Source organism: Eumetopias jubatus, unplaced genomic scaffold, assembly GCF_037043125.1.
Source record: "Eumetopias jubatus isolate StellerSeaLion01/CBP00866 unplaced genomic scaffold, mEumJub1_p1.0 scaffold_9, whole genome shotgun sequence".
NCBI classification, from domain to species: Eukaryota; Metazoa; Chordata; class Mammalia; order Carnivora; family Otariidae; genus Eumetopias; species Eumetopias jubatus.
This window is the reverse complement of record NW_028274815.1, coordinates 32,153,114-32,180,098: the sequence shown is the minus strand read 5'-3', so window position 1 is coordinate 32,180,098 and position 26,985 is coordinate 32,153,114. Positions and strand designations below refer to the sequence as shown.

The window sequence follows — 26,985 nt, the reverse complement described above, 5'->3', positions numbered from 1 at the left end:
TATCTTCAAGTTAACTATTTCTTCTGCCAATTCAAATGTACTATTAAGCCCCTTTAGTAAATATTTTATTTTAACTGCTGTATTTTTTAATTTCAGAGTTTCCATTTGGTTCCTTTTATCATTGCTGTGTCTTATGTCATTGTCATCCTATCTTCATGTACTTTTTAAATCACGCTTTCTCTCCTTTAGTTCTGTGAACATATTCATAATGGCTACTTTAAAATCTTCTTCTGTTAAATCTGTGTCCTCCTCACAGGCAGTTACTGTTCCCTTTTTTTTTTTCCATGAATGGGTCATACAGTAGCTCCCCCTTATCTGCAGAGGATGTGTCCCAAGGCCCCCAGTGGAAGCCTGGAAACCAGGAAATAGTACCAAACCCTATATACACTATGTCTGTTGCCTATACATACGTACCTCTGATAAAGTTTAATTTACAAATCAGGCACAGTAAGAGATTAAGAACAATAACGAATAACACAGAACAGTTATAACAGTATACTAAAAGTATGTGAATGTGGTCTCTCTCTCATAATATCTTCCTGAACTGTACTCACCCTTCTTGTGATGATGGGGGATGATAAAATGCCTACACAATGACATGAAGTGCCCAGGCAAAGTGATGCAGCCTTAGGCTACTAATGACCTTCTTACCATACCTCAAAAGTACAATCATCTGTGGGATGTGGTTGCCTGCGGGTAACTGAAACTGGGGAAAATAAAACCGCAGATGAGGGGGGACTACTGTACTTGTTTCTTTGCATGCCTCCTAATTCTTTGTTGGAAACGTGACATTTTAGATAATACATTGTAGCAACTTGTGGGTAGTCCACCCCCCCCCCCGCCCCCGCCGCCGCCAGAGTTTATTGTTATTGCTTGTTTATTTAGTGACTAGCTGGGTTATTTTAATGAGGTCTATCCCCCCAACTCCTTCCCCACTGAGACTTTAAGCGGAGAAGTTCCTCTTCTGAGAGGTACAGATTTGGGTATGTCCACAGTCACCCCAAGAAGGCAGCAGTAAAGGTAGGGATTTCTTTGCCTCCTTTCCTGACCACACCCAGCTGTTCACCTCCACTGCCAGCTGATGGCTCTCCTGTTCTCAACAATTTCCCTAGTGGTATAAATTGCTCTGCACACAAATCCAATCAAATTGTGACTCCTTTTTAAGGAATGGTTTTTTAGGTCTCTGATACTTGTTCTGACCCCAGGAAGACTCCTTCCCGCTCTTTTTCCCTGGTTCTCTCCTGCAAACTAGTCCATGGGCAGTCTAGGCAGTTAGATCCATGAATCTCCCTATCACCTTCACCACAACTTTCCTTCATTGTTCCCGAGAGCAAGTGATGAGAGAGTAGAAGCTGTTTGAGCCTGTCCTCTTGAGCTCAGGATGATGGCAAGCTTCTCTGAAACATTCCTGCTCTAGGAGCCGAATGCAGGGTTGGGGGTGGGGTGTGAGGTCCTCTTTGCTCACCTCTCCTGGCATGGGACCACTGCCTCAGGAGCCAGGGAAAGACCATGTTCCCAGCATTCTCAGTATGCCACGTTCAAGTGAGAGCCTGGGCTCCACGTCGGAGCGAAGAAGGGAGTCCCCACTCCTCAGCTGCACTCCGCAGGGAGTTAGCCTCAGCCACCAGGCAGCTGGGGACTGGATGAGGAATGCCGATGTCCTGTTCCTCCAGAGAAGAAACCCCTCCAGCTGGGAGCTAGGTGGAGAGGGAGGCCTAAGTTCTTGGCTGCAGCTGTCTGGCATAGACTCTTCCCCTCCACCGCCAGAGGTTCTCTGGGAGGGAGGAGGGAGCAGGCTCGGTTCAAATGCCATAAACTCTTGCCTCTCTTACTGAATTTTTTAGATTTTCCTAAATAGATGTTTCTTCATTTGCCATTTGCTCTTAGGGCCATTTCTGAGACTTTAAATGTGTGTGGGGGGGGCGGTATATTTATATTATGTTTATATTTTTTATATATGTATAATTTTCACCAGTTTCACTGAGGAGTGGGTAAGCAGAGCTGCTTACACTGTGGTATCCCCAATGCAGAATCTCAATGCAATTTTATAGTTGGGGCCACAGAGTGGCATTTTATACATTGACCATATTTTTTTCTGAGTAAATGCAATGTGATTAGTTGACTGATATTTTATAAGGGTGATATGTGGTTCCCACAGATCATACTAGAATTATCAGAACAAGAGGCCAGTGACGTAGGGAATGACGAGAACCTAAGCCAGAACGTGGATAAAGACTTGAAAGCAATTCCTGAAGAGAAATAAGCGTTCCAAGTCACTTATGTTGTTTTACGTTATTATCTCTTAGCCTCTAAAAAGTAAAACTTTAGGGGCACCTGGGTGGCTCAGTCATTTAAGTGTCCCGATTCTTGATTTCAGCTCAGGTCATGATCTCAGGGCTGTGAGACCAAGCCCCACGGCGGGCTCCACGCTCAGCAGGGAGTCTACTTGAGATTCTCCCTCCCTCTCCAGCCCCCGCCCCCGCTCTCTTGTTCTAAAATAAAATAAATCTTTTTAAAAAGAAGTAAAAAGTAAAACTTTAGAATTTGCCCTCTAAATGTTGCTTCCTGATTTCTTCATTATCAAATTAAATAACTATACTTAAGTATGCAAAAGACCTTTTCCATCATAAATAATTAAAATTTATGTCTGTAAAGAGGAAACAACTGATAAGACAATTTTCATTTCTTATTTTTTTAAATTGTTGTAAGAGCACTTAACATGAGAGATACCCTCTTAACAGATTTTTTTCAATGTGTAATATAGTATTGTTAATTTATAGGCATAATGTACAGTGGATCTCTAGAATTTATTCATCTTGCATAACTGAAATTTTATACATGCTAGTTGTCAACTCCCTATTTTCCCCATCCCATAGCTCTTGGCAATCACCATCCTATGCTTCTATAATTGTGATTATTTTAGATACCTCATATGTGTAGAATCATGCAGTGTTCGTCTTTCTGTGACTGGCTTATTTCACTTAGAACAACGTCTTCAGTGTTCATCAATGTGGTCACATATTGCAGGATTTTCTTCTTCTCTAAGGCTGAGTAATATTCTATCATGTGTATATACCACATTTCCTTTATCCATTCATCCATAGATGGGCGTTTGAATTGTTTCCACATCATGCCTATCATGAACTAACACTGCAACGAACATGGAGTGCTAATATCTCTTTGAGACCCTGACTTCAATACTTCCGAATAAATAACCAAAAGTGGAATTGGTGGATTCCATTATTGATTATATGATAGCTCTAATTTTAATTTTCGAGGAACCTCCATACTGTTTTCCATAGTAGCTGCACTAGTTTGCATTCCCCCCACCAGCAGCGTACAAGGGTTCCAATGTTGGCCTTTTCAATGTGAGAGGTTCTTGGTTGGCTACCATGGTTCTTAGCCATGGATGTACAGTAGAATTGGAGTAACCTATAGATAAATCACTCCAGACTTACCTGGTTTTAACAAAAACTCCACAGGTGATCTCGGTCTGTATACCTAGGTAATATCAACTGAAATAGTTAAATAAAAGATGTAAATATATTATACTTGTACCTTTTTAAATGTCCAGCTAACTAGTTAGCCAGGGTATGACATTTGTAGAGATACAGCTGCTTTAAAGATGGAAACATGTTATGTTTAATTTGATAGCAAGGCAAATTTATTTTGATAGTTTTACAATAGTTCTTTTCTTGGTGGCAGGTTACCTTCATTGGAGAATAATGTAATTTTCACCTTTACATTTTAAAAAATGTTTAATATTGATTTATATTTATTTTTCCATTTATGTATTTCTAGGGTTTTTTTTAGATTATAAGTTGTTTAATATTACATTATTAAAAACCAAGTTTAAAATGCCTTTTTTCTTTCCTGGTGATTAGTAAATTTAAAAATTCTCTCAAATATTAGTAAATGCTCACTGAGGAATTTTCTCTTTTTGAGCACAGTATGCTTCCTTTTAGCTATTTACTGGAATTTACGTACTTTCCAAGGATTCTTGGTATTTAAATGTAAAATGTTTTTGACTTTTTTTTCTTCCTTAGTAATTTAAAAAATTTTATTCTTAATTATGGTAAAATACTTTGACTTTTTAACATTTCAGTGCTTTTCTAAAGAGCTGCTCATAGAAATGTAACTAATTAATTCTGTATATCAAAGAAAGAAACATTAATCACTAAAATCTTGCAATTAGATGAACAGGAGGCCAGAATTCTTGAGTTCCAGAATAAATTCCCCTAGAACACACCCACATCCCAAAGACCAAGCATACATTCAACAAGGTGTCAGGCTCATCAGTTAATTCTAGTAGAGTAGGAAAATGATTGACTGTTTCGCTGTGTCAGTGTGAAAAACAGTGAAGAGCAGCATGCCCCACTGAAGGCACTGCCTTATCCAGTCTCCTGCTATACCTTTCCATCTGAATATATGTTCTCTATAGTCCCTCTATAACCATCCCCCCACTCTACGTTGTTTTATTTACTAAATTCCTTAAATCATTTCTTTGTTGGGAAAACTACAAATTTAATTCATTTTTTGTCTTTGATTCCCAGATGTATTGTAGAAACTGAAAATTTAGAAGAAAGAGTAGCTGTGGTGAGTCGAATAATTGAGATTCTACAAGTCTTTCAAGAGCTGAACAACTTCAATGGTGTCCTTGAGGTTGTCAGTGCTATGAACTCCTCACCTGTTTACAGACTAGACCACACATTTGAGGTAGGTTTGTGTAGGTGTTTTTTAAATGAACAATCAGGATTTTCATAATCGTGGTCTTTAATTTTTAAGTGCCTCATCTGTCTTTTCAGTAACAGTTTAAAAGATGGAATTGTCTAAATTTTGTATTGAATTGGTTGCACTTTATAAATTAGGCATTCTCGTTAAAATGCATTCACAGGTCCCAGGCTAGGTTAGAAGATGAAAAACCTTTCAGCACTTTATTTGTATGTAATATACAATTAAATGCTCTCATAATTGTGTAAGGAATTGCAAGATACTAAACTGATAAGAACAGATTCTCTCTCTCCCTCTCTCTCTCTCTCACTCACACACACACACACACACACACACCCTAAGTTTGTTCTAGGATCAATGAAGACAGTGTCTTTGAAACAGTTATTATCATTTCTTAGAATCAGACTGATACTGTTGTGTTTGGGCTACTCTAAGCCTGGCATTTTGGAGCAAAACCTGTGATTCCTTTTGTAAACTTATGCTTCCTAAATATTATTTTTTTTATTGTAGCAAATACCAAGTCGCCAAAAGAAAATTTTAGAAGAAGCTCATGAATTAAGTGAAGATCACTATAAGAAATATTTGGCAAAACTCAGGTCTATTAATCCACCATGTGTGCCTTTCTTTGGTGAGCATTTCTTGAATTTTTATTGTGTTTCTGGATAAAATAAAACACTTATTAAATGACTGAATATACATATATGTGATATACCAGCAGAAAATACTTATTTAGTAAATAATTAGCACCTGAATCACCGTAGAATTTTACTCTATTAGGACGTTTGAAGATCATGCCCAAAATATACATTCCATTTTTTTATTTCCATCTTGGGCAGCCATTTGATATCATATAAAGCTGATTTGTGCTTTTATATTCATAGAAATCTTTTTTGTTAAATTTTAATAGACCAAACACTCTACAGAAGAGGTATGGCCATACTCGTTTATATTTATAATCCTCTTACTTGTAAACAGTTTCAGAGCTAAAAGTCATCTTTGAGCCCACATCTTCTGCACATCAAAACTTTACCCTTTTTTCTTGTCCTTCTGCACCAGAGGAAGTACCCTTTCCTTCCTTTTAAGACTGAAGCATGTACCATCCGAACCTTCGCCCTTCGTGTAGGTTCCTCTATCTCATTCCATCATCGGATTTCCTCTATTTCATAGCTTCAATATCTCTTTCACAACTGGTTTCTTTTCTCTGTTTGTATATATGCTCTGATGATTCTTCAGATGTATATATGTATATCAGTATATATGCTCTGATGATTCTATTATGATTCATAATATTTGAATGCTTACAAATATTATGATCTCTCTTACACATATTATGGTTTATGTTTTTTTAGTATGTGGTATATTTACTTCTAGCCTTCTCCTCATCTACAGCTGTATATTTTCCATAAAGCTTTAAGTTATACTGCACATAACATTGTTACCTCCTGATATTTTTTCAGTTAACATATCATACTTCCCCATAGTTTTTGTTCAGGCTTTACAACCAACCACTTTTGTATTTACTTCTCGTCTGTTTTGCTATGCACATTGTATATAGTCATAATTATATGACATGTACACATTATTATTTATTTCTCTAACTTACCATATCTTAAGTATATTGTCATGTTTTATTAGTCTTCATAATGTCATTTATAATGGCTACATAATATTCCATAAAGTTGGTATGGCAGTTTATTTAACTATTGCTCTACGATTAGATACATAGTTTCCAGCTTTTTTGCTTTCCTAAATAATGTTATAATCAATATCTTCAGATTTATGCCTTTTGTCTATATTTGAGAATATTTTTTTGAGCTAGATAACCAATCCAGCTAGATACTGTATATCTAGCTGGGAATTTCTCAAGCTAGATATTTTACCAATCTGCCTTTTTATTTTTATTCTTTGATATACAGTATTTTAAAATTCTATAATCTGTCCATGTTTACCATTATGATTTTTGTTTCTAACCTTAGAAAATTCTTCCAGTCTAGTAATTTAATATTGCAGTCATATTTTCTTCTAGCTTTATGATGTGACCTTTAAAATTATATTTAACTCTTTAATCAAAGTCTCTTTTAGATATATGAAATCTTCAAATTTATTTCTCCACCAGATTGTTCATTTGTTGACCCAGGTTTATTGAGTAATTTTCCTTATCCCATTTATATATGGTACCTCTTTCTTTAATAAATATTGTTTCCCATTAACTTCTTATACAAGTGCCCCAGTTTTTAATGATTGGCACTTTATAATCTGTGATTCTCAACAAGGAGCAATTTTTGCCCCCCAGGGAACATTTGGCAATGTTTGGAGACATTTTTTGTTGTTCTAATTGGGAGGTGCTAGAGGCTTCTAGTGGGTAGAAGGCAGGAATGTTGCTAACATCCTACAATGCACAGGACAGCCCCTGACAACAAAGAATTATCCAGTCCAAAAGGTCAGTAATGCCCAAGGCTAAGAAACCTTGCTTTATAGTGTTTTCATATATGACAAAGTTGGTTCTTCAATGCCACTTCAGTATTTTCTTTGCCAATTTTGTCTCTGAACTTTATAATGGAGGGTGATAATTCCCCAAAATATAGTTGGAACAGTCTATCAGTTAATTTGGAAAGAACATTTATGATACTTAACTTTTTCCTAGGTACTTTTGGTTCTGAATGGTATTCATTTTTTAATAATCAATTACCCTTAATTGTAAGAATTTTTAATTTCCTTGGCTTTCCTAAATATTTAATCATGTCTCTTCCTTTGGTCTTATTTCTGTGTTAGGCTTTATAGCATTGGTCATACCTTCCCAAATAAAGATTAAACAATAATGATAAAAATAAGTAGCTCTGTTTTAATTTCAGTTTCAGTGGGAATAGGTATAATTCTATTTGCTTGATTAGATGCTTTTTATTACGTTAAAGTTTCTTTTCATAGTTACCTTCTGGGTTTTTGTTAGCAAATACATTTACTTTTATAATAGTTGGCCACCTCTTAGTGGGGGAAAAATAATTTTTCTTGCTTAGCAAATAAAAATTATAGGTTTACTAATGCTGAACTTTCCTATTTACTAATATCAAACCTTATTTATTCATAGTGGATCTTTTAAGTGTACAAATGAATTCTATTCATTATCATTTTTATTAGGATTTTTATATCCATCTACATAAATGAGATTGGTCTGTGATTTTTCTTTGTGCTATATTTATCAGCTTTTGTTATCATAGTTACATTTACTTCATAACATGAGTTCAGTAGCTTTCCATCTTACTCTATTCTGGAATATCATGAAATGATCTAGCCTTTAAACTTTTTTTTTAAGATTTTATTTATTTATTTGACAGAGAGAGAGCAAGAGAGGGAACACAGGCAGGGGGAGTGGGAGAGGGAGAAGCAGGCTTCCCGCCACAAGCAGGGAGCCCAATGTGGGACTCGATCCCAGGACCCTGGGATCATGACCTGAGCCGAAGGCAGACGTATAACAACTGAGCCACCCAGGCGCCCCTAGCCTTTAAACTTTGAAGTAGGCCAACAGAAAAACCATCTGGGCCTGGAATCTTTTGTAGGATATAATTTTTTAGTAACATTTTCATTTCTTCCTTAATTTTTTTCTACTTCCATTTCCTGCTACACACTTGTCTCATTTCATTATTTTAAAAATGCTAGTAGTTATATCTACAAAAACATTATTTTTTAAATTGTTCCTATTTGCAATATATCTTCCCATTTCTATTTTTACTTTGTTTTACTTTGCTTTTTACTTCAAAAAGATAAAATCTTAAATGTAATTACTCTCTTCTTTTGTTTTCTATATCATGTATTACTTTTTATCATTATTATTTTTTTCCTGAGAACTTTCTGCCCCCCCTACCTACATTCTTGGTAAAATTATTGAGTTTATTTATTTTCTCTTTCTGGTAAAACTTTTTTTTTTTTTTAGTTATAAAATTACAGATTCAGAGGCACCTGGGTAGCTCGGTCGGTTAAGCATCTGCCTTGGGCTCAGGTCATGATCCCAGGGTCCTGGGATCGAGCCCCGTGTTGGGCTCCCTGCTCAGTGGGGAACCTGCTTCTCCCTCTGCCCTGCCCCCCGCCCAGTGCATGCTCGCTCTCTCCCTCTCTCTCTCTCTCAAATAAATCAATAAAATCTTTAAAAAAAAAAGTACAGATTCAGTCAGATTTAATTTTTAAAATGGAATGTATCTTACATAATATCTTGTAAGTTAGAAATGTTACACCTGTCTGGGCACTACAGAAGATGCACAGACCTTTCACAGTTCATAGAGGAAAGAGTATAAAGATAATTTTGATAAGGAGTTAACGAACAATTTAAAAATAGTTTACAAAAAGAGGATCAAGAAGCAGATGCATTAAAGTCGATGTATTTGAAGTGTGGTGACTATGGTGCGAGTTCATACAATGGAGCCTTGAAAGGACCTGGGTAGGCCTGATACTCATTTCATTCAATCTGTCAAATATTTCTTGAGTACCTATGAAATATCAGGGACTATGTCAGGTGCTTAGAAAAAGTGAAAAATACATAGTCCCTCCCTGTGCTCACCGAGCTTGTGGTCACACTACTTGTGATAGGTCACCACTTGTGAGAGATGAAAAGAAACTTGAGGGCCTGTTCACCCAACTCCCTGTGTGGCCCCGCTACCCCATCACCCTGATTGGTGAGCATTTATTCACACAGACTGAACTCCCTAAAGTACTCTCTCACAGACATACGAACTAACAGAACTGATCTTCATAACATGCTAAGTGGGGAAAAAAAAGTTTCAGACCTGTATTTAGAGTATGATTCCATTGTGTTTAAGGTCGGCCATGTGATCCGGTGAGTGAACACAAACATGTAGCTAGTTTGATAGGTACAGACAGCTCACCTGCCCGCCTTCCTGCCCATTTCTGCTTATCTTCCTGGTTATTGAGCCTCTTCTGTGTCAAGGTCAATTCTCCTGCTCTGGGAAGATCTTTGTTCTTCCCTAGTTCCTGAGGTTAGCCAAACGGCCTTTCATGGTTCTGGCCAGAGGGGAGAGCCAGATGGTGCTGCCCTGCTTCCTGACTGTCTCGTCTATATGGTAGCTTGTAGAAACTCCTTCCAGACTCTTATCCTTAATCCTGGGGACTGTTTTTGTGGATTTTTACCCCCCCTCTATGGGAGGGTCAGGGATAGTATCTGACACTTTTACTTCCTCTGTCATCTTGCCAGAATTCTCATTCAGGTCTTTTGCTGGCACTACACCATTTACAGAATAAAAGTCAGGTAACTTTTCCTTCTGACACTTTCCCAAACTGAGTCTATATCTCAGTTTTCCTGCATTTACCAAAGTGTTCTGGTCATTGTGAATGGATAGAGAGAGAGGCGTACTGACATTTCCTCTAAGGCGAAAGGCTGCGGATCCTTCCCTCAGCCAAGCCTCACCTCCCTGCACAAACATCCAGGTCTGGAGTGCTGGCTTTGCTCTTTCCTTTCACACAGCTCTAGTTTTGTGTCCTCCTTCTGTTTCTTGTCAGTCTGCTTCCTCTCCACTCTTGTTTCCTGCCATTTTAGGATTGACTGTCTCTTGCATCCTGAGCTATTCTTCAAATGCTTTCTCTTCTATTCTGAAATAATGTGCTGCTTTTTAGTCATTCAGAAACATTGTTGAATGCTTCTATATGCCAAGCCCAGGGCTAGGTGTCAAGAATCAAGAGACAAATAAAACACAGTCTTACCCTCAAGAAGCTCTCTTGAAGGAGCAGAAAAATAAATTATATTACCATGTAGTAAATGTAATGTTGCATCACCAGAAATGTATCAATTGAAGTATGAACCCAGAACCCTGAGCAGCCACTTTTTCCTAGAAAGGCTGGAAAAGGCGTCAGCAACAACGTGAAACCTTGCCCCACTTCATTATTTGTGCCGTGCTGCTCTGCTCTCCCTTTCCCCAGACAGCTGCCACCAGAGCAGGCTAGGTAAAATGATCTACTGTTCAACAGTACATAATACTCAGGTCTGTGTATACATCTGTACTACTTTTTTTACTCAGAAACTATATATATAGGATCCATGCTTTAAACGTTTTTTTACTGATGGTTGTGTGTGATCAACAAAATTTGGATACCACCTCTTTGATCATTTATTCTCCTTTTAACTAGCCATTAATATGTCATAAAATAATTTCCAGATTCTACCCTGAGCTCTCCCAAAATGCTACTTGAAAGCATTTTTACAACTTCGTTAAGGTATACTTTCAACAGCTACAACATCACATAATTGATTATCCTCCTTGTTCCCGGTGGCAGTCATTACACCACCACCCAGTCAGTCAGCCAGACACAGAGCTGAGTCTTCCTTCCCACCCACCCCGTCCCTGCCCTCTGCCCAGACCAGTTAACTAGTTGTGGAGTCTATCCCTTAAATACGTGCACACTTCACTCTCTCCCTGTAGACCCTCGGACAGCCCTCATCAGCTCACCAGGACTACATTCATCCTGCTAACTGCTCATCCTGCTTCTAATCTGAACTCCTTCTAACACATTTGGCTTCATAGTACAGCCAGAGTAATCCTTCTAGAATGCAGATTTGCTAATACTCTCCTAACTGTGAATAAAAATTAAGCTCTTTGAAAAAGGGCTCTTCATGATCCAATCCAGGTGCTGCTATCCACAAACCCTTCACAGTTGGGCCATCAGTATGTGGCCAGTCTGGAAAGTTGAGTCCCACTGCCCTGAAATATGTGTACTGTATGGGTATGTGTGTCAGACTGAACATTGAGCTCAGTGCATCACGCGACAGAGTGTAGTAAGAATATAACTGGCTGCAAGTAAAAGAGCCAAGGGGCAGGCAGATGAAAAGCCTGTGCATATGAGAATACATGGTACATTTGTCTTATGGGTGTCTAATCAAGAGTAGCCTCGGTGCTAAGAAAGAGCCAACAAATATACTTAAAAACTGGATACTTTTTAGAAGCAAACAGGCATTGATGTCTATCATGTTTCATTATTGCTGACTTGTTTGCTGAGTTTGAGTCATTTAATCTTTTCAGGAACATGGCCAAATATTGTAGTATTTGAAAATATGCCTCTACCACAAAAGCCTTTGGAGCCACTGAACTGTGATCAGAACGAAAGTGTTGTTTTGTTCCTTCTGATCCTTCTGCAGTGCACAACCTGTAGTGCTGGGCAATCGGACTACCAAGCCCCTTGCCCATGTCTGTCCTCATACCCTGTCCCCTGCCTCCCCCTCCCCAGACCCGTCCACTCTGGCCATACCGTGCAACAGTCCGCCTCAGAGGATGCCTGCCAGGCTTCGTCACGAACTAGTGCCTTCAGACGCACTGCTGCTTTGCCTAGAATGCCCTTCCATCATACTCCTTACTTGAGATTTACTGTAAACATCACGTCATCTGTGATGCTTTTTCTGTTCCCACCGGCCCAAGGCAGAGTTAGGCATGCCTTCGTGCTCTCCTAGCATCTTATGCATGACCGCTAATATAGTACTTACCGAATTGGACTGTAGCCCACATTCAAAGCTCTGAACTCCTTGAGATCAGGGACTATGTGTCTTGTTCATCCTGGTATCTGCAGTACCTAATGCAGTGCTGGGCATACAGTGGAGACTCAGTATTTGTGTACTGGGTGAATGAACTCAGATATTCACACACAGCCTTTTCTTTCCCCAAAGCATCACAGTCAGTACTTTAGGGGAAAAGGCAGAAGCTTAAGAGAATAGGCCAAGACTAGCAACAACAGCATCTACAATCAGAGCCATAGCTAACTAAGTGTTTACTTTTATCAGGCCCTATTCTAAGCATATACATAAATTTACTCACTTATTTCTCAAAGCAACCCTGCTATCCTCATTTTACAGATGAGAAAACCAAGGCACAGAGAAGCTAAGCAACTTGCACAAGACCACACAAGTAGAAAGCAGCAGAGTTGGCTCCAGAACCTTTATGCTAGAACAGAAGGGAACTAAGGTGCTCCTGGCACCAGAGGGCCATGTAAAGAACCAAAGTGCCTGTTACTTGGGTCCTTCTCCTCCTCCTCCAGTGCACAGCCTGCAGTCATGTGGAAACAGGAGCTCAGTTAGGAGACTGCCACTAATTCTAGAAGTACTGAAGACCAGAACAGACATAAATTATATGCAATACTGTGTTTGATAGGCTTGCAGATCCTTCCCCCTTCCCACGAGTAAGCCTATCCAAACAGTACTACCTCTGACTTACAAAGCCTAACAACCTTTGAATAAGCACAAAATATGATCCTATGAATTTAACATTTTCTCCTTTGGCCAGAAATGTGTGTTATTAAGTGAGGGGTAATGTTCAAGTTCCTTTAACAGATCAATGACTTATGTCAAATACCATATGGCTTTGGAGGTATGGGAAATTGGTTACTCATCCTGATAAAGCTCTTAAATTTTGTTAAACTTGGTCTCCCTTTTTCTCGTGTATTTATAAAAGTTAAGTGTCACAGAAGAACTTGATACTTATAAAAATATCTCTCTTGATATTTAGTTAGCTAGTTTTTCATCAAATGGAAATCTGTGCCTTAAATCTTTGGTGATGGTGATTGAGATAGTGCAGTGTAATATGCCTACAATTACTGACAAAGAAAAAGAACTAGCTGGTTCCTTTTTTATCCTTGAAATAATTTCATTATATCTTCTAGGAATTTATCTAACTAATATCTTGAAAACAGAAGAAGGCAACCCTGAGGTCCTAAAAAGGCATGGAAAAGAGCTTATAAACTTTAGCAAAAGGAGGAAAGTAGCAGAAATAACAGGAGAGATCCAGCAGTACCAAAACCAGCCTTATTGTTTACGAGTAGAATCAGATATCAAAGTAAGTTGAATTATTTGAGGATACATCTTTCTAATTAAGTTTATAAACCGGCTGATGAAAGGCAGGTTTATTTCATAGAGGAGATAAAGAAAAATAAAGCTAAAAATAACTCAGCTTTTCTTATGTTGTTAAATGTTTTCTTAAGTTACTTTTGTGAATTTCAAGCTGCATTTAAAATATTTAATAATTGTTTATTTCTTTGCATTTATTTTAGAGGTTCTTTGAAAATTTGAATCCAATGGGAAATAGCATGGAAAAAGAATTTACAGATTATCTTTTCAACAAATCCCTAGAAATAGAACCACGAAACCCTAAGCCTCTCCCAAGATTTGTAAGCATTCACGTATTTCTATTCCTTTTATATTTATATATTTTTTGCAGTTGTCTATGTCTGGTGATGTCCTCACTACCATATGTATTATACGGATTAGTTTTCCATGAGGGCACTCAGGGATGAAGTGTACATGTGATGGATAAAAGTAATGAATAAATGCTTAATAAGTATGCTTGGGAATATCCCACTTGATTGCAAATAAGTGAGCATTATTATTAATCTGAATAAATCCTGATAGATGAAGAAATTGGGCAAATATGTAAGTTTTTTTTCCCAACAAAAATGTTATTTGAGATTTATTTTAAGGGCAGGAAATTTGATGAATTTATACTAATTCACTTGTAATAAACATATGCATTTATGACTTTTTTCTAAGGTAATGACTTATGAAAACTTTTAACCATGAATCGTTAGCCATAAAAATAACAAGTTTGGTTAAAGATACTTTTGGTGGGAAAGTAAAGTTTCCTTTGTTTTTTCGTGCCTGGCCAGTTTTATGTACAGTATCATCACCTCACTGGTCTGAATATAATCAGTCTTGTTCACAAAGTAAGTAAAAAATCAAGAAGTAAATATAAATGGCTTCCATAGTAACCAAGATAAATTTCAGAGTATCTGTGAACTAAAGGTTCTGCAATTACCTCCCAAGAAAATTTCTCAAGGCATAAAATGGTTTTTTAAAAGATGGACTAAAAATACAGCAAATTAGACATCGCTGTATAGTCTTGCTCCAAGAGGCTTGCTAATAGCACTCTGTAAGAAAATTTCATACAACTAACACACACACACACACACACACACACAGACGAAAACTGAAGCAATGTATAATGCATTTGTAAATAGCTCAAACGATTCCAACATCACAGTATTACAGCATCGTAAGGTATCATAGTTCATAATAATGACCCTGGCTTTTCCAGCAAGGTTAAATTAGTTCAACAATGTCTGTTTAAAAAAACAGAGAAATTTACAGCATATCTTAGAAAGATTTCATTCAAAAATATTAAGATAACAAATACTCTGGTATTTTTAGGACTAAGACTCAGCTATTTAAAGAAATTCTTTGCCTAATACTTTAGATAGCCAAGGCTTTATGGAAATGGGATGTTAATATTTTAACTTGGACACTTTGATTTTAATCATTATATAACTTCTTTAGTAATGGTTAATGTTTTTTATGGTTTTCCTAGGTATTAGTTGAGTTTTACCAGGCATATAAAGAAAAACCTTCCTTTCTGTTACGATGTTGTAAATATTGTGTTTCTTCTGATATGTCTACAGCCAAAAAAATATAGCTATCCCCTAAAATCTCCTGGTGTTCGTCCATCAAACCCAAGACCAGGGACCATGAGACATCCCACACCTCTGCAGCAGGAGCCAAGGAAAATTAGTTATAGTAGGATCCCTGAAAGTGAAACAGAAAGTACAGCATCTGCACCAAACTCTCCAAGAACACCGTTAACACCTCCTCCTGCTTCTGGTGCTTCCAGTACCACAGATGTTTGCAGCGTTTTTGATTCCGATCATTCGAGCCCTTTTCACTCAAGTAGGTGCTAACATTTTAAGTGCTTTAAAGTAATTGTTAGTATTATATGTGCTAGAGGTGAAAAAGAATCTGTATAACTTTTTTATTTTTTGTAAATTTGTAGACAAATACCATTTCAAAAGATATTATAAAAATATAAAGCAAATTCTAAACTCCAGCAACTTACGAGTTTTAAAAACCTGTTGGAATAGCCCTCTTTAAATTTATTATGCTTTACCACAAGGCCTGGTGACGAAATTGGTAATTTAAACTTGATTTGCGCATTTGTTTTCAACAGGTGAATTTAACATGCATTCCTCTTACCTAGAGGAGACAAAGAGAACTCCTAAAATCTGCAAGGATTGTCAGTCCAGTGCTTTAAATGCTGCCTCCAAAATTACTATATTTGAATACTACTCAGTACATCATTCCCTTTCCACCAAAGTCTGTAGTTTTCAAATTTTGCACCAAGTATCCAATTTAAACTCCTATTAACCCTTTCTCAGTCTATACCACCTGGGGGATGCCGCATAGCGCCCACTAATATGCCGCCTGTGCTTTCAAGCCCAGCCGTACAGATCTCACAGACTGCATACTGTTCCTCCTTCCTTTCTTATTTCTAGATCAGTGCTGTCTAGTAGAAATATAATGTGAGCCACATGTGTACTTTAAGTATTCTATAGCCACATTTAAAAAAGCAAAAATAATTAGGTGAAATTAATTCTAATAATATATTTTATTTAACTTAGTGTGTTAAATTGCAGTATTATCATTGCAACATGAACTCAAGATAAAATTTTATTGAGCTATTTGGCATTCTCTTTTTTGTTCTAAATCATCAAATCCAGTATGCGTTTCACACTTATAGCACACCTCAACTCAGACTAGCCACATTCACATGCTTATTAATCCACATATGGCTAGTGACTTCCAAACACTACAGCTCAGCTCCAGCCCTTTGAAGAGGCTGCCTTTGATATGTGGGTCACCCTGCTTCCACTCATTTTCTAGTCAATTCCACGTGGAGCTTTAGAGCTCTAAGAACACACGACCTCTTTCCGTTTGTTCAGGTTTAAATCAAAACTTGAATCCCATCACCTTTACCCCTCTCAGCCACTTCCAGGTGCTCTTCCCATTGGCTGTCTAAGCTCAGTGTGCAGATCAAGTCCTATGCTGGTATCTGAGAGAACAAGAATCCAATCCTGAGAGACAGCATGTCGTTACTGTGGGGAAGGAGGTCGAGAAGCGGGTGACCTAGGAGTTAGGAATCCAGTTTGGGATCTCAGTCTGCTAGTGAACTTTAGATAAAAGACTTTCTGTGCCTTCTGGGGATCCAGCTAGATTTTTAGGGTTTCTTCCAACTTAGACAATCTAACTTTTTGACAAAAATTGACTTAAAATTATTTTTGGAGGTGTATTATTTTGAGATTTGGTCCCCAGAATCCTATTTATTTATTCCTGTGTTGTACATACATTCATAGTTACCCAGCAGTTTGTCTTGTCTTTTTACCACCTAAAGTGTGTTTGTTTTGAGAATTACTACATCTTGGCTTTATTTGGCTACTGGGGATTATGGGGCACGTTATATACATATTAAGCTACCAGATATTTTTGGTAAGTTCAAATAAACACCAGGTGAAAAAACAAAAATGCCACTTATTTTCCCCAATTCATAAACCCTCTAAAATTAATAAGACCAGCACTTTTTGCAGTATACCCAACCTAAAATCATTATTAATTCTGACCTGTTTAACTGTTTGCAGGGTTTTTTTTTCCTTAGTGCACATAGCTATGGTCTATATTATAAAGATTCCTGCATAAATAAATTATTGAAATCGCATGAAAGCTATCAGTTGCAAATTCTACTTCTCTCAGCTTAAAAAGTAGCTAAAAATGGAAGAGGTGGGAAAAACAAGAGATAAGCACATTAACCTTGCCTACTAGTGCTGAATCTTTAAAGCAGTTAGTCACAGAGGGAAGAAGGAATCATTCTGGATGCAGTGCCCTGTCCCTACGTGGCAGGGGAACAGTATTCAACAGCTGGAAGGTGGAGAAACCACCGTTCCAGAAGTTAGGCTTTGCAAGCTTAGCTTGGAGGGTTTTCTCAATTTCGCTTTCTTTGTGATAAAGAAAATTCCTGTTACTATTCCCTTTCCTCTTAGTAAATACTGAAAATAACTGATTTTGAAATCAGAGAAGCCAGCATGATATAAAACCATCTGTAAGCTCAGTCCCTTACTTAAAACTTACCCGTGGCCTTTGTGTCGTCAAGGTCCTCAGGTGCTGATGACCCCACCTCTGCTTAACAGACCTGCGAGGGCTGTGGGGGTCAGCGGAGCGCCCAGCTTGCCCACTGTGTTGCCCACTGAGAGTTCCTACGTCCTCAGAGCCTGTCAGGAAAGCGCTGCTGGGCCTACATTCTTACGTCATCTGAACATACTCCACTCAATACACGGCAGAAAATTCCATTGCCTAAGTTTTTCAAAAGGCAAAGTTCAATTACAATTTTTGATCAGTTATAATAGTGCTTTTTTGCTTCTTATAGTTTTGTCTTTCAAAACAGTTTACTTTAAAACCATAATTAATCAGCCAGTATCTGTTGCATATCTCATTCCTTGCCAAGCACTTATACATCACATCTTCTCTGGTAAAGCTCATAATCTTACTGAGAGATGAAAAATAATCATAGTACAAAGAAAATCATAGTTCAGTGCTTTAACCATTGTTAAATGCCATGATTCTCTTTGTACTATGTTTATTTTTCACTCTCAGTAAGATTGCAAGCTTTATCAGAGAAGATACATAAGGGCTCAGCAAAATGCTAAATGAGTGGTGAAGACACAGTGCTGTGGAAGTTTACACAAAGATGACCACAGAATGGGCAAGAGTGGTCACGGGAAGCTTTGTGGTGAGGACAGAGAGGTAAGGAAACTGGCCAACCCCTTAGTGCTGCTACATAGACCCTCCCACTCAGCCCAGCTCCACACCTTGCCCTGGCCAGCTCCACCTTTGAGGTGGTGAAGACAGTCACCATGACGCTTGCTGTTTTGTTTCTGCTGCCTTCACAAGGTGGAGAGGAGGAAGAAGTACACTACGTGCCTTCCTGTTTGAAGATTGCTAGGTGACGAAAGGGAGCCAGAGGTCCCACCTGGTCTTGTGCTGCCCGTGAGCTTCGGCTGTAGCCCTCAGGAGAGGAAGCTTTGACCAAAAAAGATGTATTGCAAGCATTTCAAGCTAGAATGCAAGGCTTTTCTTCATAGAAGATTGTTGTAGATGCTTAGTTTCTAATCTCAGATACATTTGCATTTAACAGGCTTTTGTGAGTTTAAGAAGTTATTCATGATTTATAGAATTTTTTTCTATAGGAAAATGCTTGTTCCTATTTTCAAGAATGACTGTTATAAATTGGAAAGTATCTTCAACAGGGTTTCAATCCTGACTATACAGTATGATCCCCTGGGAAGCTTAAAAAAAAACAAACAACCTACCTATATGCCCCGCCCACACTTGAATTAGACTGGTACTGGCACTAAGAATCAGTACTTTTTTTTTTTTTTTAAAGCTTTCCAGGGGGATTGCAATGTGTAGCCAAGATTGAGAACCACTGATCTTTTGTCTGGGATTTATACCTAACAAATTAGTACTACTTTTTTAATTAATTGGGCTTCACTCCTAAGTCATTATCAGTAAATTTGTTCAGTACCTAGCTAGTACAGAATTTCTAGTATATAGTTCTTAGAGACCAAGAAATTCGTTTAAAATGACAAATCAGCAAAGTGCCCTTAACTTACCAAACACACAAATCTAAGCCTGTGCCATACACATACATGTAAATATGATCAAAGCCAAGTCTGTGTATGTACAGGTATGTATTATGCATAGGTATAACAACTCTTTCTAAAAGCCTGCAGTTTGTAGCTGTCATAAGCTTTGTGTTTTTATTTTATTCCCATATTATACTAAGTGTACTACCATGTTCTTGAGGCTTATCTCCAGGAGGCATATTTACTTCCTTTCCAAGAAAAGTGGAAAAAAACGTAGGTAAGCGCTAGAGGTAAATACCCCTTTAACCCTTGTTCCATCATAGATGCCTGATAAATAGTGGAGTGAATCATTGACTGAGTAACAGCTTCCTTTACTATCAAGGAGTATAAAAATTAATTTTAATCTTCTGAGAGATAACCTAGTAGAATTAGCTGGATTGCTACCCTTGGTGACCATGGCCTCCAAATAAGTATCAGTGCATAAAGAAAGGATATTAATGGGATAGATTGCTGGAAATCGGGGGCTATGTGGGAAATAAACCCACCATATCTATATAAATAGCAATCACATTAATAGTCTTGCCAACTGAACCTGGAACATAAAATTATCCTTGTTCTGACCAAAGCAGCTAGAAAAAAACAATTGTCCAAATTGTTTGAGTGATGGTCTGTTGTGCAAAAAGAGAGAGGAACCTGAAGTTTTTAAAAAATCAGCTCAGACTAGTGCTACAGGAATTATTTTTGTCTCTTGGATATTACCGCTTCAGTATGTGTAATAGGAGGCAGGGTCACATCAGCAACTCTGTTGATTTAGAACCAGCACAGATCACTTAGCCTCTTGTCTCAGTTTTCTACTTTAATGCTCTTGGGGCTTTGGCCTATAGGGTTTTCAGTTCTTTTTCTTAGAAGAATTAATACTGTTGAAATGAAACATTCTAGATTTGTCAGTGAGTTTCCTGTATAAAATGTGTCTAGGTGCCAAATATTTATTGATTTAAGTGTTCAAGAATATAGGAGAAGCCTCTATCACTTTCGAGCTTGTTTTGTAGTATCCAAAGCTGTAACTATTTTGTGACAGGAATATACACTGCAAGAACATTTTCAAAAGTATATAATGATAATATTAGTAAGAAATTCCCTTTTATTTTTCAAGTAACATAACAAATTCATTATTTACTATTTATTTCACACATTTGAATTTTCAAAATAACCTTTACTATATGACATATTTCTCTATGTCCAGCTGAATTCTTGGCTTGAATTGGGTTTAGACACTTTTTTATTTAAAGTCTTCCACTAATAGAGGATATTTTCGTTTTCTCATGAATGCTTTTCATTTACTTACTATGACATCAGGTAGTGAATCTAAAAGAAAATCGTCAAAATTCCCAGTATATTAGCTCAATTTAGTTCTTTATTTTTCTCAAAAGTAAGAAGTCATGCGCTTTTACTAAAGACTGCTGTACCATTCTTTACAATTAGAATGACAAAAATGACATTTTTATCATAAATGCATTTTTACAGATGAGTTGAATTTATCAATGAAAGAAAAACAATCTCCTCTTTCTTGTTTCCTTTCACAGGCAGCGATACCATCTTTATCCAAGTTTCACTGCCCCATGGCCCAAGTTAGTATATTTGGTTTAAGACTCCTAATTCTTGCTTTGGCTTTAAAAATTAAACCACGCGTCACCTTCCCTGCTAAAACTCCTCTTGGGCCTGGTGGCCTTGATAGCTTGCTTGCAATACCGTAGCAGTGAGGGCTTCACTTGTGCTCTCTTCTGATCATAAATGATTTGCTTCAACTCAGATACTTTTCATGCTTTTTGTAAAACCTGTTTTCTCTTTCAAAAGAACATTATATGGGTGACTTCCACATTTAACCATTTCTCTTTTCCAACTGTAGAGTTCTAAATATATTTTAATGCTCAACTTTAAAAAAAAAAAAAACAGCAAGAGCATGCATGCGCCTGTGGGAATGCTAGTGGCTACTGCGGTATCAGAATCACAAGATACACTTAGCCTGGCGACGGCACAGACTCTAGGCAAATGACTCTTATTTGACTTTAGAACAACTGTCTTATCACTGTAACTACTTATACAGCCTAAATATTCATCACTGTTGAGCAAAATAAAGTTCCACTGTAGACATTTGCTTTTATTTTTCAAGTCAACTAACAATTCACCAAATGATTCCGTAAGTTTTAAGCTAATAGATTAGTGGTTTTGCTGTCCTTCATATAAATGATTTCAAAATGTGTATGATGGAAAACCTGAGTTATAAGCTAAATTAATTTACTACATAGTCTCTTAAGAAAAAAGGTAGGTGATCAAAATGTTGCTCATTTGAGTATCAGTACACAAAGTACTCTTTAAGTTCTATATTGTTATAACTTTTAATTGACAAAATAAAAGCTGTTGATACTTAAAGGAAAACAAGAACCTGCTAAGTATAACTCTGAATAATCATTTATGTATTTTTTCATCTTTTTTATACTGCGCATAAACTAACAACTTACATAAATGTTGTCTTTAAATAATGTAATTACCTTATGCCTATATTATGCCCTTGTCATCATAAATGTCTATAGGATAAGTTCTAATTAGAAACTTTACTTACCTTTTTTGTGCCAGTTCATCAACTTATTCTTAAATCGGGTTCACTAGATTCTAGTGTAATTTCTGTTTTTATCAGGGCTGCCTCCGTCATCTTAAATAGCTCCATCACAATTAAAATTTTTGGGTTAGAGTATGATGAACCTGATTTTCCTCACCCGCCAAGGAGAGCCAGTCTATACCTAAGCAAAGTGAGGAGACCCCTCCCCCAGACATGAGATTCTCTCCCTGGCATCCTTCGAGAGACTACCTGGGGAGAGCAGTTAAGATCAGAAACTAATCCCAAGGACTATCCAGTAAGGGCAGGGAAATTCTATACTAATAAAGTCAGAAAAAGAAAATGAGCCCATCACAAAAGCTTAACAAAATTACCATTCCAAAAGTTTTTAGTGGTTTGCTGTTTCTCCCAGATACCTGAGAATCATATCCAAATAAAAAATCCCAATAATAGATTAACAGTGGGAATGTTATTTTGTTCAAGAAGCAAAATAACGAATATCTTAGGCAGTTTTTTTTTCTGAAAATTCTGCTAAGAAATTTCTGCATGCTTTTATAGCAGTTTGCTTTAATCAAGGAAATACTATTGTGTATTGGTTTATTGAACTGCTTTTGATAATTCTGTATGTTTCTTTTAATAAATATAAGCAGTTTCCAGCTAAGCCTTTTCAGGATTAATAGATTAAATAAAATTCCTGTGAACTTTTAAAAAAATGTAACATCCTACAGGATCTGCTTCAGTATCGTCTATAAGTTTAACCAAGGGCACTGATGAAGTGCCCCTCCCCCCTCCCGTTCCTCCACGAAGACGGCCGGAATCTGCCCCCGCCGAATCTTCGCCGTCTAAGGTAAGTAGGGAGTACTGTCATCCGGACACTGGAGTCGTTATGGTTACATTATAATCATGCCCCCCTGTCTAGTTTAGTTCCCACAGGATTAGGCTAACACTTCAGGGTAGCTGAGCTTAACAGAGTATAGACGAGGACTAGATACGGATTTACCCTGAAGTCATGTTTATTTCCTTTCTTCTGAATGTAGTTTTTTTGGTATATTTTCAAAACCCTTATAAATCTAAATTATGGGTCCTGTCAAGGAAAAAACAAGTTTAATCTGTAAAGAATAATGTCTCAAGCAGAGACTATACAGAGAAAGAGAAAGAAGCGAAGAGGTGTGAAGCTTTATGTGAAATCACATTTTAAGTAAAACTTAAACATTACCTATCTGAGCCCTTAATAAATAATAATATTTATATAAAAATAATAAATAATAATAAAAAAAGTAAATCTGACATGCTTTTAAATGGGATTTGCACGACAGTTCTGGGTTGGAAGAGACCTTAAAGGCTTGTAATAGCCATTTTTTCCACTTGTTTAAGCTTCTTTCTTTGTCAACTGTTAACTTGATTTAGTGGTTCTGAATGTCCAGAGAGCAGAGCACCTGGACAAGTCAAGACACTTTGCAGAACATCATAAAATGTTAATATAGTAATTTTAAACAAAATTATAAGATGAACTTATGTTGAGTCATAAATGATTTTATATTAGATTGATAGGTAAGCAGTAGCAAACAACAAAATTTTGAGAAAAATAAAAACTTAGAAAAAAAATCTTAATAAATGGGCATAATCCCCCATTTAAAACATGTGGCAAAACGCCCTGATCCACACCTAGGGCTCTACCAATAGTGTGTTTGAAAACCCCAACTTAATTTTTAATGTATTCATGGTACTACATAATTTGCTAATAAATTTGTGTTTTATTCTTTTTCTCATTTGTGTTAGATCATGTCTAAGCATTTGGACAGCCCCCCAGCGATTCCTCCTAGGCAGCCCACATCCAAAGCCTATTCACCACGATACTCAATATCAGACCGGACCTCTATATCAGACCCTCCTGAGAGCCCTCCCTTATTACCACCGCGAGAACCTGTGAGGACACCTGATGTTTTCTCCAGCTCCCCGCTACATCTCCAGCCTCCCCCTTTGGGCAAAAAAAGCGATCATGGCAATGCCTTCTTCCCAAACAGCCCTTCCCCTTTTACACCACCTCCTCCTCAGACACCATCTCCCCATGGCACGAGAAGGCATCTGCCGTCACCGCCATTGACACAAGAAGTGGACCTTCCTTCCATCACTGGGCCACCTGTTCCTCCACGACAAAGCACTTCTCAACATATCCCTAAACTCCCTCCAAAAACTTATAAAAGGGAGCACACACACCCATCCATGCACAGAGACGGACCACCGCTGCTGGAGAACGCCCATTCCTCCTGAGTTGCTCTGTTCCAGGACGGACGTTTTGCTGGCCGTAGACCCAGTGCTGGCGATGGGCGCACTGAGCAAGCCAGCGCTGGGGGGGTTGAAACGACAGCTCCCAACACTACCGACTCTACTTCAGGATGCAGCGTAAGACAACGAACCTTACCCAAGACGTAATTATACGTGAAAATGGTATTCGTTTCAAATCTGGGAAGACCGATCTAAAGGAATTGGACAACTGATTGCACCTGAAGATCGAGGAAAGGGACTTTCCCAGCCAATAGGCAGGAGTCCCCTTTTTGTGAAGCGATCTTTATCATTAAAGGGATGGAAAACACAGTCTAGTGTCCAGCAGGCCCACATGATGACAGCTTTTGTAATTCAAAATATGCACTTTTTAAAAAGAAATCTTAAACAGGGATCTTCATATCTCCTTTGTTTTCCTTTGCTTTTACTCGTCCTACTTTAAAATATTTTCTTACAAATCATTCAGAGGACTGTGAGGAGCGGCTGTGGTGCCTGAGCTCTTTGGAGTCAGGGCCCAGCACTGTGGCAGTCCTGTTTACAGACTATTACAGTGAAGTGAATGGGTACCGAGGCTTCACCAAAGAGGTACTTTTTTTCTTTTCGTTTTTGCTTTCTTTCTTTCTTCTTTCTTTCTTTTTTTTAAGGAGTAATTATACTAATTTTAAGAGCATTCCCCCACCCCCCCTACACAAACAAAACATGGTGGTATTGCCTTCAAACGAGAGAAGTTTTGTGTCATTAAGGTGACAGAACTTTTTTAAAAATGTAACTGTCAAGTATACGATTTACACTTAGGAGACTGTTAATCTATGCTAGATTCTTACTTTCCCCCCTTCTCCCACAAAAGTTTACTGATAATCCATGTCATGGCTCATAGCTGTCCCTCTAACCGGACTCTGGAAACGCAGTCACCTGGTGTGAAAAGGAGCGCTTGCTGGGCATCACTGACACCGTTCATGTTTTACTGATAGTTGAGTAATCAGCATATCTAGAATTACCTTGCATTGCCGAAATCATGTGTATATAGTGAATGTTATGGTCTGTTTTAATTTAATTGAATAAAGATACAAATACTTTGTTTGGCTGGCATATATTAAATTATTATATGGAGAAAATGGTTGATTCTTATTTCTTTCAGTTGACACACACACACACACACACACACACGCAAACACTAAGCATAAAAGCACGTATTGTGGTACGCCTTGGTTTCTAGTTCTGGATGTATGTATTTAAAGAATGATCTAAAGTTACAGTTTGGCATGTAGGAAAAAATTGGGTTAGAATAGGATGGGTATCTTTTAAGCAGAACTTTGTAAGTTTTTTAATTTCCTAGGCAACGTGTATACAGTTTGTTAGTTTATATTAAACATTCTACCTTGCTTGAGGTCTTTGCTCTATCAAAACTATTCATAATAGAACATCTGCCTACATCATTAGTATCATAATATGGATTATTCGTTAAGCCTATGTACTGATCGTCTGAGTCTAACCAATACTGTGACTGAAATGCATGCAACTTGTCAAAGAGAAAAAGTTTTATTAATCTCCACTACAATGTCTGTGAAATGTGCAGTATTCCATCATTAGAGAGTCATCAGTTCATCAGTATCTGCATGTGTCCTCAGAATAATGAAGCAACATCTCAGCAATTCTGTTAACCATGCCATTAGAGACATTTTTAGAAGTGCTGCATCATGGTGGAAACCTAGTACTTTAATAATTTCCTGTGATATTTATTAGAGCATTAAATGTACATCCCAGTAGTACAGTATATAGTCCTTTAAGACCAGAATGTTGATTGCATCATCATTAAGCAATCCATCCTATCATATCCTTTCTTATTTGTTAGAGTTGAACCTTTTTTTGTTTAATATCTGTACCATTCCTATTATGGTAGCCATTTTTCTCTTTGTAAAATGTCTCCTTTTAAAAGTCTCCCAAAAAATTAATTTCAAATCCACTCTTGTACACAAAGTGTCCATAAGACCATTCATTCAACAAGTGTTTATCTAAGCCTACTACTAGTGCTGCTGCAAGTAATCATAATACACATTCCAGAATCCCCCATGACTTTTTATTAGATCAGCCTCATTTCCCCTAGGATTTCCCTTTATATGTCTTATTGATCACTTCTCTTTTTAATTACCCCGCACCCCACTCCAAATGAGAACCTGAGACGTGAGACGTCACATTGGAGCCCATTCAGTATCTCTCTGGCCAGTGTGTTAGCCTTCAGTAATGCTTTTCAACCCGCCTGATCTTTTAAAGAGGAAAAGCTCAGAATTGGAGTTCTAATTCTACTTATCCGAAAGGGAACCATTCTCCTACTCCAGTGGTTCTAGGAGACCACTTCACTGTGCATCAGTATTGTGGATAGAGGATATTTTTATTCTGAAGTTGACATTTTGGGTAAAAATATTTTCTGCAGTGGTAACTGATTAGAAAAAATCCCAATTGGATGCCCTTAAACAGAGGTGAGAAAACTATCCTTGCCTTCTTCATACATGAAGCATTAACTAGCTGACAAATTTATTCTTTGTAGTAACTAAAATATACTTATTCAGGGACAAGAAGTGGCTGAGAAGAGAACTGCATCACCACAAAATTCTGCTTTTGAATCCGGAACATTACAAGACAGTGCGGCATGACTATTTCTAAACCACATTCCAAAATATGGGACATTTCTTTTAGAAATGGAAATGTTCTTAGAAGGTTCATTATCCTCGGATCACAAAATAAAAACATTTCAAGGTTGAATTTACTTAAGTGGGCTGACAAAACAATAACAATAGAAAGGGAGGCTTTTCACATCTAAGCACTTTTTAAAACAGGAACAGATAAGTGTATGTTTCTAAGTTTATTGAAAGACAGATAATTGACTGTTCCCAGCCCTCCCCATGTATTTTAAGAGT

The 26,985-nt window shown here is 37.5% G+C and overlaps 1 protein-coding gene across 5 annotated transcripts in view; it reads left to right on the top strand.

Annotated features, from left to right (window-relative positions):
* SOS1 (SOS Ras/Rac guanine nucleotide exchange factor 1) overlaps positions 1-25,185 on the top strand; it is a 140,404-nt gene extending 115,219 nt beyond the window's left edge. The window contains exons 16-23 of one of the 5 annotated variants that reach the window (XR_003611441.2): positions 4,554-4,716; positions 5,242-5,359; positions 13,378-13,550; positions 13,765-13,881; positions 15,166-15,430; positions 18,182-19,450; positions 20,757-20,801; positions 22,516-22,557. Coding sequence is in view for 4 of the 5 variants with exons in the window: in XM_028117268.2 (XP_027973069.1) it covers positions 4,554-4,716; positions 5,242-5,359; positions 13,378-13,550; positions 13,765-13,881; positions 15,166-15,430; positions 20,757-20,801; positions 22,516-22,634; positions 23,567-24,058 (1,492 nt within the window). In the remaining variant the exon portion in view is untranslated. The other 4 variants (XM_028117268.2, XM_028117269.2, XM_088026401.1 and 1 more) reach the window with 4 other exon arrangements.
* The last annotated feature ends 1,800 nt before the right edge of the window (positions 25,186-26,985 follow it).